The sequence below is a fragment of the Lathamus discolor genome, chromosome 2 (assembly GCF_037157495.1).
Source record: "Lathamus discolor isolate bLatDis1 chromosome 2, bLatDis1.hap1, whole genome shotgun sequence".
NCBI lineage: Eukaryota > Metazoa > Chordata > Aves > Psittaciformes > Psittacidae > Lathamus > Lathamus discolor.
This window is the reverse complement of record NC_088885.1, coordinates 19,930,460-19,945,420: the sequence shown is the minus strand read 5'-3', so window position 1 is coordinate 19,945,420 and position 14,961 is coordinate 19,930,460. Positions and strand designations below refer to the sequence as shown.

Genomic DNA, 14,961 nt, shown 5'->3' with positions numbered 1-14,961 from the left:
GCAAGTATCACTGCTTAGAATAAACAAGAAAAATGTCTGTATTCACATGGTAAAATTGATGCCCCATTGGAGATTCTGACAAAATTCCTTTGTGGGGAGCATTTAATTTCTTGTTATCAGCAGGGTGTGTCCTTTTAAATAATTTACATTTTTATTTTAGAATGCCATAAATGCAAGGAAAGATACATTTTATCCTACAGGAAGCTAGTAATCCACTTCAGTGAAGGCACTATAGACACATGAATTATAATGCAGTTTCAAAAATCTCTCTGGTTGATCCCTCCTGGGCATGTTCATGACCTGTAAGTGGTAGAGCAATAGGCCTGATATGAAATACTTGTCATGTCAGCATTTTTTTTTTTTTTTTTTGAAAACAGAGTTGGAAATATATCTTTTAACAAATGTTTGGTCACAGGTAAGAACAGGGTGGACTTTTCCACATAATGCAAAATGCTACACAAAAATTCAAGAAAACATAGTGTACATGAATTACAAATAGCTTCAAACATTTCATACCCCAGTTTCTAACCAAAACCCAACTATGTGTGGTGGTTTTTACTGGGATAGGGTTAATTTTCTTCCTAGTAGCTAGGATGAAGCTCTGTTTCAGAGTTATGCTGAAACCAGTGTTGATAACACATTTTAGTTATTGAGTAGTGCTTCCACAAGAGCCAAGGCCTTTTCTGCTTCTCACCCCATCCCAACAGTGATTTAGGCTGGGGGTACACAAGAAGTTGGTCAGCCAGGACATCTGACCCAAGGCATGTTCCATACCATATGGTGTCATGCTTACAAATAAGAAAGGAAATAAGAAGGAAAAGGGGGATGTTGCGGATGATGGTGTTTGTCTTCCCAATTAACCATTACACATGATGGAGCCCTGTTGTCGTGGAGATAGCTGAACACCTGCCTGCCGGTGGGAAGTGGTGAAAGAATTCCTATACCGCTTTGCTTGCGCAAGCAGCTTTTGCTTTACGTTTATAAAACATCTTTTATCTCAACCCACGAGTTTTCGCACTTTTACCATTCTCATTCTCTTCCCCATCCTACTGTGAAGGGAGTGAGCAAGTGCCAATATGGGGCTTGGTTGCCAGCTGGGGTTAAACCACATCCTCTGTTCATGCATTAAATTTAAACATCTCTAGATGAAGTCCTATCTGCTTTTGTCATGCAAGGTAAGGTTTTGCTGTTTTACTTATTCTTCTACAGGACTGGACAAATCCCTGAGGACCAACCCAGACACATTTTCACACTGACACCCCCAAATGTTTCTCCTTCACCACTTGGCAAAATATTCTCTTTCCACAGAAACTATTTAATGTCTACAACTACAGTATATTCTGGTGAGAGAGGAAAGAAGGGAGTGATATGGGGGAAATATGTATCTTTAAGGGACTCTCTAAGACAGTCTCCAAAAAGCTAGCTGTAGCTGATGCTCCAAATGATGGTAGAGGTTATTAGTGGAGGACTTTCCCTTCAGGACATTTGCTATGTGGAATGGGAACTGTTTAGCTGAGCTTGTCCTTTGTGGTCTTGCAGGCTCTCCCTGCAGATTGCCTGGGTAAGATTTGGGTGGCTTGTCCCTCTCACACCTACACTGCATTCCTATCTTGCTGCCACATAAAGCTTCAGATTGCATCTCTGGGACATGCAACTGGTATTCTGTAGATGTCTAAACAAATCAGACAGCTGCACTATTTTGTTCATAGTAATGAAGAAGACTCCAATATACTTTGCCACCAGTTTTACAGTATAGCAGTATATACATTCCCTTTACAGCAGAAATACATTTATTCCAAGGGAGAGACTTCACTATACTACATATAAGAGATATGTATAATAATTTTAAGAGTTAACTCAGCAGACCTGGAAGGAACACATTCCTTTTGATATTTTATGATAATTCTCTAAACAACTTACTGTTGCATAGAAGCTTCAGTGTATGTGGTAAGTGCACCTGCATTCCTGCAGAAATAGATCATAAATTCTTTCAGTCTCATTTATCAAGAAGTAGGTAAATTTAGAAAAGAAATGTGCTGCAAGTCATCTCCTCTGCGGTAAGTATGTACAGCTCTTCACAACAGTAATTTGTCAGATGGTTATATTTGGATATGTAGGAGATATAAATCCTTCTTGCTTTCACAAGTGAGCAGGTTTGTTTTTTTTTCTCTTCCCTACTTCATTGAAAGGACAAGATGGAGACATTTTCAATATAAAATTTCCCTGACTGTGGCAGTTAATATATACAAAGCACTATATATAGCTAATTATTTTAAGCTTTTTCTTTTTATTAGGAATGCTTGATAAAAAAACTCTAAAACCATTAATATATTTGTAAATATATTTGTAGTGAAGACAAATGCCTTTAATTTTTTTTTTTTCAATTCTCCTGGTTTATGTTCCCACCCCCTGCCCCACCCCAAAAAAAAAATTGGTAATATAAGTGAATTAACTTTTTTTCGTAATATATAATGTTTGTTTAATTTTAGATTACAGATACAACATACAACTCTAAACGTATAGCTAGTTTAAGAAATAAAACTGTAAGCTTATCATTAGAATCATAGAATCATAGAATGGTTAGGGTTGGAAAGGACCTCAAGATCATCTAGTTCCAACCCCCCTGCCATGGACAGAGACACCTCTCACTAAACCATCCAACACAAGGCTTCATCCAACCTGGCCTTGAACACTGCCAGGGATGGAGCACTCACAACCTCCCTGGGCAACCGATTCCAGTGTCTCACCACCCTAACAGGAAAGAATTTCCTCCTTATATCCAATCTAAACTTCCCCTGTTTAAGTTTTAACCCATTACCCCTTGTCCTGTCACTACAGTCCCTGACAAAGAGTCCCTCCCCAGCATCCCTATAGGCTCCCTTCAGGTACTGGAAGGCTGCTATGAGGTCTCCACGCAGCCTTCTCTTCTCCAGGCTGAAAAGCCCCAACTTCCTCAGCCTGTCGCAAATCATCTCCTTTAAGAGATGTCACACTGTCACTTCACAAAAAATCTCAGCATCTCACATTAGTGCTCCTTAGGAATACTGGCTGTTACTGTCCTTTTCCAGGATACTAAATGCCTTGCAGCTAAGCTTGGAATCAGAAACTTTAGCACTTCTAGTCCATTCAGTGTAAAGAGCACATCTGTCTATGCCCTCTTTGCTTTCCTGTGTTCCATCAATCTGTACCCATCTGCTAGAGCTTTTCTTATATTTGGAGTGTAATATTCTTTTGGGTAAGAGCAACATTTTTATCCTGTGTTAATTCAGCAAAAGAGACAAGAGGGTCTTGACCCATAACTAAGATCTCAGGTGGTGTTGTAATAGGATTAATAGCAATGACTTTTTTTTATGGTGTCAGCTAAAGTCATAGGTACCTGCTTTTCAGTTTTATATGTTTGGAGTCCAAATTACACCAAAAATGATGTGAGCTACTACACATGATTCCTTACTATATTTTTAAGGAAATAAATACCCTCCTCCCCAAACAATACAGATTACATTAAAATTAAACCTTTAGTATCAAAATACGCAAAAGACTCAAACAAAACACAGCTTTGAAGAATGAGATTTTTAAGTCTGTTAGCAAGGCTTTAGGTCTGTACATGTGCTGTGTGGCATAGTTGGTAAATTAATCTTACTTCTGCCCTGATGTTCTCACCTGCTCAGGTATCACCATCAGAGAATCTCAGGCTAAAGTCTTTCAGTAATTTATTTACCTGGCTATTTCCCAGTCCTAACAGTGAGCATACTAACACTATTGACTCAGAATCTACAAATAAATTATCCTGGGGGCAATGACAGTGGTTATCACAACCTTAAAAATTTTGTAAAGAAAGAGTATGATTTATTAGCAAAAGCAAGAGGACTATATTTTTTTAGATAAACAGTGAAATATGCTACATCTATTTTCATACTGCCTGTGTAACCACAAGCAATCTGCAAGAGTGGGGATGTTTACTTGTAGACTCTTCTATAAGAGTCCTCTCTGATTCTCAAAGATGACTAATTCAATAAGTGGCCCCTGATAGTTAATACCTTCCCCTCTTCTGCCGTCTCCTCCACTCTGGCAATCAAGAGAATTTTAAGCAGCTTCTACCTGTTCGAATGCAGCCTCCCAACTTGGTAAAACAGGGGTAGATGCCTCAGCACAGAAGCAATTTTCTTCAGTAGTTCTAATTACAAATGAAAGGATAATTGAAGAATTGCAACAAAACCATGTTAGTTTTCATGTGACAACCTTGCATAATCACGCAGGGGATAGATGGTATGACAGTAGAGAGTTCAATTAAGGTCAGTGTTGCCTGTTGCAGTCCACATGACATCCATTTCTCCTTGTGTTCTAAAGTAATAACATCCATGCTAGCTAGACAACAGCTAAGAATACTAACACTCACTGCAATCTTCTCCTTGCTTTCTTCATAGATTTCTCAATACTAAGTCTTTTTGTCTGCATTTGTGCTGCTTGCTGGAACAGGATGCTGCCCCCAGTCAGGTAGCAGTACAATAAACAGCATTAGCACTTCATTTGATCTGGCCTTGTCTTAACTTTCCAATCTTTGAATGTAAAACCTAAGTAACATTTTTCAATATTTTTTTTATGTGTCATAGGAATCGAGGAATCTGAGATCCAAACATATTTGACTTTTGTGAGGGTAAAATCAACAGCAGGGGATATTTTACTCCCAATTATGTCTTAACATAATAGCAAAACAAGAATTTGCAACGTAATGAAGTCTTGATGTAAAAAAAGGAATAAAAAGTAAAGAAGAAAGCTGGCATGTTAATGGAAGTATGATGTTTTTAAAGTTATGGAAGTTCTGAAACAAAACATCTGTGTCTGCAGATCTGACAGGTCTTTCTGAAGTGCATGACACAAGGAAATCCTAAGCACTAGCATTTTTATCTATAGCTACCTTAGATCTGACAATGGAAAATAATTTAGAATAATTATGTATAATTACTTTTACAGAATCTGGTCTGTGTAAAACTGTAGAAAGTCATGACATGCTCTCACAGCCCCACATTGGTTTCTTTTGCTGAAAGTAGTTACTAGTTAACTTTAAGCACTCTCTGTCACCTGAAAGTACAAAAGAAACATGAATATTTTCCAAGAACGGAAGAAAGTCTGAATAGAAGAAAGTATTGAATAATTCCTTCATTTTTATATGGAAATTATTTTCTGTTCTGGTAGTAGGAAAGCCCTTCTTTTATCAAGTGCTTGCTCTGTTAAAGGGTAGGAAAAAGGAAAAATATAAAATAGGAATGTACACAAAGGACATTTCTAGATTAAAAAATGTAGGGCATGAATGTGCTACAGAAGAAAAGAAAAGCAATTTTAGTTGTTATAGGATGTCTGTGGAATGCAATATGGCATTCTAATAACCCAAGATCTTCACCTATATGATGAGGCTGAAAGAGGCAGTCCAATCAAATATTTTAGCAGCTGCTGAAAAGATTTCAAAATACATAGCAAAGGCTTTGTGGGTTTAAACTGAATTTAAATATTGTCATTTGAACAGCCAAGCCATGCCAGAAGTAGAAATTTCTGTGAAATCCTAACAAAACTTCCTATTACACCTGTATGGAATAGACACTGATATTTTAGCAAACTGGCACAAAGCTCTCCAAAGAGGGTAGTGTAATCCCAGAACAAACTAACCACATAGATCGAGACATCTCCAGCCCTGCTAGTTTTCAGGACCTGGATGGTGTAAGCTGTGTCTGACCCCATTTATTGCTGGTGAGGTGATAACCCTGCTTCAGCTAGGTGGCTGGACTATATAAATATCAGAGGTTCCCTACAGCCAACATTTCTAGGATTCAAAGTATATCAGTTAAGGGTTAAAGACTGACATAAATTCTAATTGACACACAATATTTGCAACTTTCAATAAATTATATTCTATGGTATTTCCATTACAGAAGCCATATGGAAAGATCATGGTGTTATTTTACCTCTTGGGACTATTCTTTCTTATAGGGTGGATACTGAGCAGATTTTCCCCTACATGTGGCATTGAGAATTTCTATTACAGCTGCAGAAATTGGTCCAGCTACAGCTTTTCCACTGAGATAAAAACTGCTTTGTGGAATTAATGAACGATATGTAGGTAATCTGCAGTTAGACACAGCAGGACACTTTTCACTTTGTCAAATCTCAGGGGCTTCATCCATACACCAGATTTTTAGTTTTCACTTAAAAATTGTCTAAAATTTTTGTCCTAGGTACAAAATCTTGGAAATGTATTAATAACCACATAAAAACCTCACACTCCCTTTCATAAGGTACTTTCATCCCTATTTTTTCTGAGCTGTAAATCCAACAGGTCATGTTAGTCATGGGGTATTTTGTGATTGCTAAAATGGTTCAGTCAGAAGGCAAAGTACAGTGTGTACAACAAAGTATAGTTTAATCAAGGAACTGAGCCTATAGAAAAGAGAATGGAAGAATGTCAGAATAAAACCTACTAAGACCTAAAGCAGTTGAAATACAAATTAATGTTAAAGTAAACACAAGAGAAATGTCTCAGTTCAGTTCAACAAACTGCACTCTAGTTTGTCACAGCTCCATCACAAAAATATGGTTTGGGCTTTCAAACACAAAATTGGATTATTTTCACAAATTTTATTTCTATGGATATTTTTAAAATTAAACAAATTAAATTGTATTTTAAATCCTACCAAGGTCTGTTATACACGGGTCTGAAAGAGTGGATGTTAATAAAGAAAACCTTTCCTAGCAAGTATGTTTTACACCTAAAGGCCAAGTTTTCAGTTAAGTCTTTATGAAACCTTTATTTTTAAGTGTAGATCTTTACCACGTGCTGAAAGGACGCCACACATGCTTCCAGCACATATACAGCTGATTATACCTGTGCATATAAAACCCCCTTGTAGCTGTTAGCTTTCTCTGTGTCTATTCTAACAGACTGACAAATGAGTGAAAACCTATGTGACTTTTCTAGGATTGTACTAAAATCTGTGCATAACTATCTGCAAATAGGGTTTCCTTTTATAAAACTAGAAGAGCTTTCACTTCCTAGTTACACTTATTCAAACGTGTAACCCAATCAGATTAAAGAATTAAGTTTTCTTTTATAAATATTTCACACTATAAGCTTCTCCAAATTGGGCCTTATATAAAATATTCTACATTAGAATTGTTTTAATCATTCAGGTAATGTATCCAGCACACTTTAAACCACATATTTTTCGGTTGTTTTGGAATAAATAAGTACATTTATTCACTCTAATCTCTTTATGATTTTAATGAATTTATCTGTTTTAGTTCTTGCGAGGTTAGAAAATGGGAGCCTCAAGCATTAACTAACAGAAAATATACACATTGTGTGTGCAATGAAAGTGTTACTTTTACGGAAGAGTAAAACTTAAAAAGGATTAAGAAAACATTGAAACTCTTTAGAAGCTTTCTAGCGTAAGATATTCTCCTGTGGTTTAAAATTTTTGTTTCAATTGTTTTAGTTGAAAGAGAAGTTTCTTAGTTCTTTGTATAAAACTGCTTTTATCCCTGTGAAATTCTCCAGTACTGTGGTATGCCCTTGTCTTTTTCAAAGGATGCACAAGGTAATCCTTTCTACAAACAAGTGGTGCTTGTGAAATGTGTGCTTTGAAAACTTTCATAGCTTCAAAATAATTGTTTTGGTTGTCTAGTTTATTCTCATTTATTATTCATGTATGACAGTTCAGGGGCTAATTATTTTATGTAAGCACTGCAAGAAATAACTCAGACTATTTGGCTGAGTCTCTTAGATACTGACACCCCCAAATACTTCACAAGAATGGCACCCATCAGCATTGCCTTCATATATTAATCAGAAGTGAACCTTCAGCCCTGCTCCCCTTGACATACAAAATAAGTTAATATACAGGTATGTATATTCCACACAACAATGGACCTTCAATTTCTCCTGGTCAACAGAGCATTATAATTCATTTAACTAAATTTAAGACGTCAGCGCTCCTGCATGACACAACTATATACATTTGTTTTTTAATTTTATATCTTGAAGTTGCTTCTTAAATACCAGAAAGGACCATAGTTTCAAAGTAACATGTTCTGTTATTGCTAATGACAAAAATTAAAAAAAACTGTAAATGACACAGACTGAAAAAGAAATTAGAATCAAACATTCAGACACAGAGATGACAGATTGGAAAGAGCAATTGGTCAAGGCTAGTGAATTATGTCTTTTAGTATTCAGTCAGCATGAAATTCTTTCCTCCCCTCTAAGTATTCATAAATTCTGATGGAAGTGTGTGTTTGGAGTGGTGAAACTTGACCAGTATTTTATAATAAAATACAGTTTTCTTGGCCAAGAACTTTGGAAATTTACAACTGCTCTTTCTGGCAGTGAACAGGATCCACTTCGTTCTATCAATGCAAGAAAAAAAATCTGAACTGCTGTTCCCACCCTTGACAGAAGTGATCAAACCAGACATAATTCACTTAATACCTCAGTGGTAAAAAGGAACATAAAAGACTTCAGACCTCTGTTCTCTTCAGCCTTGGAGATTCCAAGCCTTCATCTCTAGCTTCACCTGGACACTGGAGACCCTAGTGAAAGACTCAGGCATTGGACATCCCTATGTTAAAATCACATCAGTATGAGAAAGGAAAAAAGAACCAGAGCTCAAGGCAGAGAGAAGACCAGGAAAAAATGCTGAGTGAAGTAACTTATAGACCAGGATAAGGTGCTCTTTTCAAGGGATTTGCCTTGTACTTTTGTCTTCCACGCCTTAGACACAGGTTTCTGTGCCTGAGCCCCTGGGTTGAAAACAAGTGAAACTCAGTAACAATGCCTCACTCTGCTTCTTTGGACAGAAGAAATCAATGGCTTCTGGTTTGTTTTTCACCAGAAAAACCTAATTCGTATCTGTGTGCTAAACAGAGACAACCCCAAGCTGCTTGTCCAGAATGAGATGCGTGCTCTGAGAGCTATTTCAGAGTATAAATCCTTCACTGGGAGTCAGGCAGACAAGTCTCTTTAAAGGGTGTGACTGCAAGTGTGTGTCAAACGAAGCTGGGGGGAAGTTTTGTATTGCGGAGTATGTGAAAGTATAGTGGTTCAGTCATAATTGAATTCTTGTTTTCAGAAGTGCTGTATATTATAAAAATAAAATCTGAGAGTAAAGGTAGTTTATTGAAACAAAGATTTAAATAGCTAAATAATACCCTCTACAGTCCTCATTTTAAAGCTGCTCTCAAACACAATTTATCTTCTACAAAAACATAAGTTGGCGTGTTTGGGGTTTGTTTTAGTTTTGCTTTGATACTAACTCCTCCATAGTCAGAATGTTGTAAGAGTTACAGTGGGTGGACTAGTAAAAAGTTGCAGCTGAATTTCTGGTGGACAAGAAGGATTTTTTTTTGAGACAATTACACAGACTACGCATGGCAGCTTTGACTCTCTAAGGAAGCCAGCATACTGACTCCTGGCCTTCTTTCTCCTAATCTCCTCACTCCTCTTCAAGATAGCTAAGTTTCAGCAGCTCGTATGGTTCTCACAGAATTAACACCTTTAGCAACAGGAAACATTTTCACATTATCTGTTGCCCATAAAAACAGATCGAAAAGTTCTCATGTTTGATAAGAACTTAAAGGTGAATAGCTTAGTATATATTAATTCAAAACAGCAGACAGCGAATAAAAAGCCTATGCCTAAATCTGTTACCAGTTAAATCCGTAGAAAAGAGAGCAAAGGTATTGAAGTCAGTGGAAGTGGACTGGTAAGATCAGCCAGTAACCTCAACACAGTCTATCCCCTAGCCCATGTCAGCTAACAGAAAGTTAATCTTATTTTTACAGGTTGCTGAAAATCGTGCCACATCTCAGTGAAACATCTGTTTCACCAATGGGAACAAATGAAAAGAACAAGACGGAATGTAACAGAGAAGGATCTGAAAAAGTTAGCAGGGAAACAAGACAAGGACCATACTGCTGTCTCAGGTGGGTGGAATGACTAGTCCACGAGTCATGTTTTTATCAGACATTAAAGTTAAGCTGCTGCACACAGAACAACTGTTTCCTAAGATGTAGAATTTGATGAGGTAAAGGTTTCTAGCACCTGAAATCAGTGCCCATACTGCATATCTTCCAAATACCTCATGTAATCTGTTAAAACAACAATACTAGAGTTAAGCAAGAGATACAGATTTTAACGTTATACTACACTGGCATATGTCCTGATGCCACCATGTCATGAGAGTTTGTGAATAATATTCACAGACACTACATCTTTCTCATTGTACAATCACGTGGCTAAAATTGTGAATGTAACCATGGTTTTATATTATTTGTAATGATAATATTGCCTGAATGACAAAAAAAGAAACAAAGGCTTACAATTAGGCCCAGCAAGAACAAAGCAAATATACTTTTTGGCCTGGGTATTTTCACAGGGAGAACTTTATCACTCCCATTGCCCCAATCCAAATGAAAATTAAGCACCTCATTTGCTTAAATTAGCCAGAGAAACAGATACACAGAAACAAATGCTGCTCCCACTGAAGTCAGTGTTGTGAGATCTGGGCTATGGTGCATGTCTGATGGCAGAGCAAGGTCCAAAGTATTATTTTAACAGTACTGCAGCTTTAAATGTTTGCTTTAAGGGTTAGCAAAACCTTGGTCTTGAAATCTGTGCTGCAGGCTTTCTGAAGAAGCACTAAATGGAGTAAGGAGGTTGTTGAAAGCTTTTTTTCTTCCTTCGCCTTTCCCACACAAAATAGAAGAAAACATAAAAAGCAAAGAAATCTTTTCATACCAGACATAGTTTTCATTTCTTAGAGCAAACCCATCCCTGTATTCCACCTATTGCATGCACTGCAATATCCATACTTAGGGCATGAATTTTTTAGGCGGATGCCACCTGAGACAATCCAGTGAAGAATAAGCATACTTTCCAAAGGGGAGGCACATTCCTTTTAATACCGAAGTATAGCATTCTATTTTTTATATTGTATTTTTAATGCTGCCAATCAGAAAGCCTGCTAATGCCTGCAATGAACTTTGTGTAAGTTCTATTGATGAGAACTTGGGCCTCCAGTTTTTACATTAATGTAATAAAATTTACAGTTTAAAAATTAAAACCTGTAAATAAAAGACTAAGGATCATATTCTACTGCTTTGCTTACAGTAATATATCTTTTACATGCTCTTCAAAACTGTACAAAATTTTCCAGTTGAGGCCTTCTTATAGGAGAATAGAATAGCCTCAGTGTCTTACAATAACACTATTTTTATTATACCTCAAGCAAGATTTCTCCTGTGTGCATTATCTGCACATAAATTTGTGATTTATTATGATCTCCAGATCTCATTTTACTTTGCTTAATCATTCATCTGCTAAATCACACCTGCTGTTCGCCCCTCAACGTATCACCTACATGGATGCTGTGAAGTGTAGCGGATTGGTCATTTGAAGTTTTCTTAAGGTGAAAAGAAAGGCGACCCACGCATAGCTGTCTGTCACCAGAGTAGCAAAAATTATAGAGCATGAAGGGCCAAGATGTAACTTCAACATGTTTCATGAGCAAGTACTTTGCATGTGGAGAGCAACAGAATCTGCACTGAAGAAATTACATATTTTTGTTTTTCTGCTCATATATGTGACATATAAGCTTAAACAGAAGTGATTTTTGCAAAATAATGGCTTCATGGCAGGTATCTGGAGTTTTCTGAGCTCTCAACCCCAATTTTTAATACTCGAACATTTTAAAACTCTTTCCTTTAAAAAAGACATACAACACCACCCACTCCAAACAAATCCCCAAAGTCATTAAATATTTAACTTAGAGAAACAACTATTTTGACAACCACTGAGCTAATATCTGTAGGAGCTTTTTAGAAGTCATTGCAGTTACAGTCATATACATTCAGAGCATCTAGATATTTTAGAGAACATCTTTCTAGGCAAAAATGCAAAACCAAAATTTGTAGGAAAAAAAAGCCCAAACCCTAAAACCAACAAAACCTTAAAACCGATCTCCAAACTAAAAGAAAATCAGACTCTAAGCTCAACAGAGAAGCTCTTTGCCAGGTGGGATTTTAAAGTCTAAGAGTACACACCACTAAGAAGTGCCCTGACCCATCTAACAAGGAAATGCATTTCCTGCAACTGTCCACAGAAGATTAATCGGTGTGTGATAACCCAGATCTTAACAGTCTTTGTTGAAATGCAAATGGGACTTCTGTGAAATGGCTCTGTTCCAGTTAAACTGGGATTGATTCTGATGAAGTTGTGAGGTCATTCACTTATTGGTGCCGTTGCCCAAGAGAGGACAGAACTGAGGGGTGAAAGTTAATGTTTTCATAGCAGTAAATGCCAAGAGGGGGATCCCCCCAGGGGATATAAGGAGAATTTCTGTTTTTCCAAAGTGACCCTTACTCAGGCAAAAGGGAGAGAGACAGGCTGCATGGAAAGTACGGCCAGCCACCCCATCTGGGGAGCATGGCTGAAGCCCATCCTTATTATTGGGGCTGCAATGAATGCTTTGAAATTGACTATCAGTTGCAGCTTACATAAAATGACGATGTGTTTTCATAATTACTTCCCACAAAAGAGACTTTTCTTTTTATTGTTATCATCATCTGGATTTGGTTTTTTGTTAGCAGTATTTGACCAATTTGTGCACAGTGTGCTTTCTTTGTATATACTTCCCTACAGCTGAAGTCTGTTCTTTGAGAGGTTTACACTCTATGAGGAGTTCAACAGCAGGTCACAGACATGGTTTACAAAAGGAAGAAGAAATAAACAATGAACTAGAAAAATAAAAAGGCTCCACAAATTGTTCAGTAACCTATGGACAGAATGGAGCTGTATTTACTGGACTTTCTTTCTTCTTTTCCTCTTCCTGACTTAGCATTCTCACCTCATCTGAGGTCAGACACCTTTAACAATTTTGTCTTTTTCCCTTCATATTTACTGTTATTAGAAGATATTTAGATACATGATTATGGGGTTAAGACAGAAGAAAGAAATGAAAGGAGATAAGAATACGGCATACTGCAGTTTGGATGCACATCACTGAGCCTTTGGTCACAGGTGTTTGCATTATTCCCCCCATCAAATAATTTTCTTTTTTGGGAAACTCAGCCTTATGTTTAGATACTCTTTGTTTATGAAAGAGACACGTATTCATTATTTACCTCTCACAGATAACTTGCATATTTTAAATTATTCACGTTTTATAATTGCATATTTGGTATCTTAACAGCAGAAAGAAAACTAGCAGGACTTCCCCTTTCAAGTTAATTTTATCACTGGCCTTGTTTCGTCTCCTGCTTCACTGAACATGTAATAGATTTAGGCTAAAGGTAAACACAAGTAGAATTAAAAACATAGAATATAAGGAACAAGAAAGAAAAGGGAGAAAAAAGGATGCTTGATATTTTTACCCCACTGTACCATTGCACACGGGTACAACTTTTAGAAATAATAATAAAACCCCTTAAACAATAATGGAAAAGCTTCAAATCTGGAACTCAATGCAATCAGAATGAAGGCTGGGGTAGAAACTAAACATTGGATTAAAACCAAGCATTCCAAAACCATGCCTCCACTGATAAACACCTTCTGTGTGAAAAAGCAAAGCCTGTAAACCAGCTAAACAATATACCTGAAGGGAGTTTTTAGCTTGAAGGCTTATCAGGGCCTATCTGTTTCAATGTATAATAAGGAATAATCATCACACTCTGTTGAAGAATATGCCTAATTTGCACAAACAGGATGAACTCTCACATCAGGTCTTCTACATAGTCTTCTACATAGCCCTTTTCTACCCAGATCCTCAATTTCCCAAACATTGTATCACTTTTAAAAATCTCGTTGTTTTTTACTTTCCCCATTTATTTTCATTTTAACCCTCTTTTTCAGATTGACCTGAAATTCAGAGCACCAATCTCTACAGCTTCTCTACAAACAGCACTAAATAATTGCATAAGATTAAAAAAAAAAGGGTATATTGACTTATACCTGTGGTTTTATATTTTAATATATATATATATGCATAAATACACATGTGTACACATATATACAGTGGAAAGAAGACCTTACCTATGTCCCAGGTAAGGGGATTATTCTGTTCCATCTCCCTTTTCCCTATGACATACCAAATGCAGGCCATCCAGTGAGCAAGCAAGGCAAACATGGACATGAGAAGTGTGAGAACAATTGTGCTGTGCTGGGAATAACGATCCAACTTCTGAAGGAGACGCAAGAGGCGTAATAACCGCACTGTCTTTAGGAGGTGGACAAGGGAAACCTAGAGAACAGGGAGAGAAAACAACTTGTCAGCAGTTCATTTGTTTCAATGAAAGGAAACTTATCTTTTAAATCTCTATGAATGTTTGTCCACTCTTCATTCAGTCACATAGCTGCTCAGACCAAATCTTAAGACAGCAGAGAATAGCAAAGAACATGCTAAAAAAAGTGTTTATTTTTGCTGTGTACATATATTTTTACGATTCCTGATTACAAACTTGAAATACTAGGAGATCTTTTGACTTATTTTTCATGCGGCCTCCTTTCATATTTAACTTAAAAATCTGTATTTACATAAAAATAGATCCTTCTCTGGATCTTTCTCTAGAAAAGACATATGACATGAGAAAAATGAACTGACCAATGTTCATTTGATTCCCACATGAAACCACAACATAAACATCTTCAGACACACAATGATTTTCAGTTTCTGCTTACAGCCAAGTAGTAGGCCTAGCTCAACTATGTATGAGACGAAACCAGCTTCATAATTAAGCCTGGAAGAGGCAATAACATATAGCAGGTATTTTGCAGAACAAGGAAGTAGAGAAGTGAAGAAGACTTGGATTTGTTCTTCAGATTTAAGCCTGTGTTCAGAAGCCTGAGCATATTTTACTGCTCTATAGTAAACTGGAACCCATAAAAGCTTGTATTAAAACTTCTAATCCTAGTTCTTAAAT

At 36.9% G+C, this 14,961-nt stretch overlaps 1 protein-coding gene across 1 annotated transcript in view; it reads right to left on the bottom strand.

The window, feature by feature from the left end:
• KCNH8 (potassium voltage-gated channel subfamily H member 8) overlaps window positions 1–14,961 on the bottom strand; it is a 173,830-nt gene that overhangs the window by 48,945 nt on the left and 109,924 nt on the right. Inside the window, exon 7 of the mRNA XM_065666043.1 lies at window positions 14,075–14,282. Within this exon, the coding sequence (XP_065522115.1) occupies window positions 14,075–14,282 (208 nt within the window). The remainder of the gene's footprint in view (window positions 1–14,074; window positions 14,283–14,961) is intronic.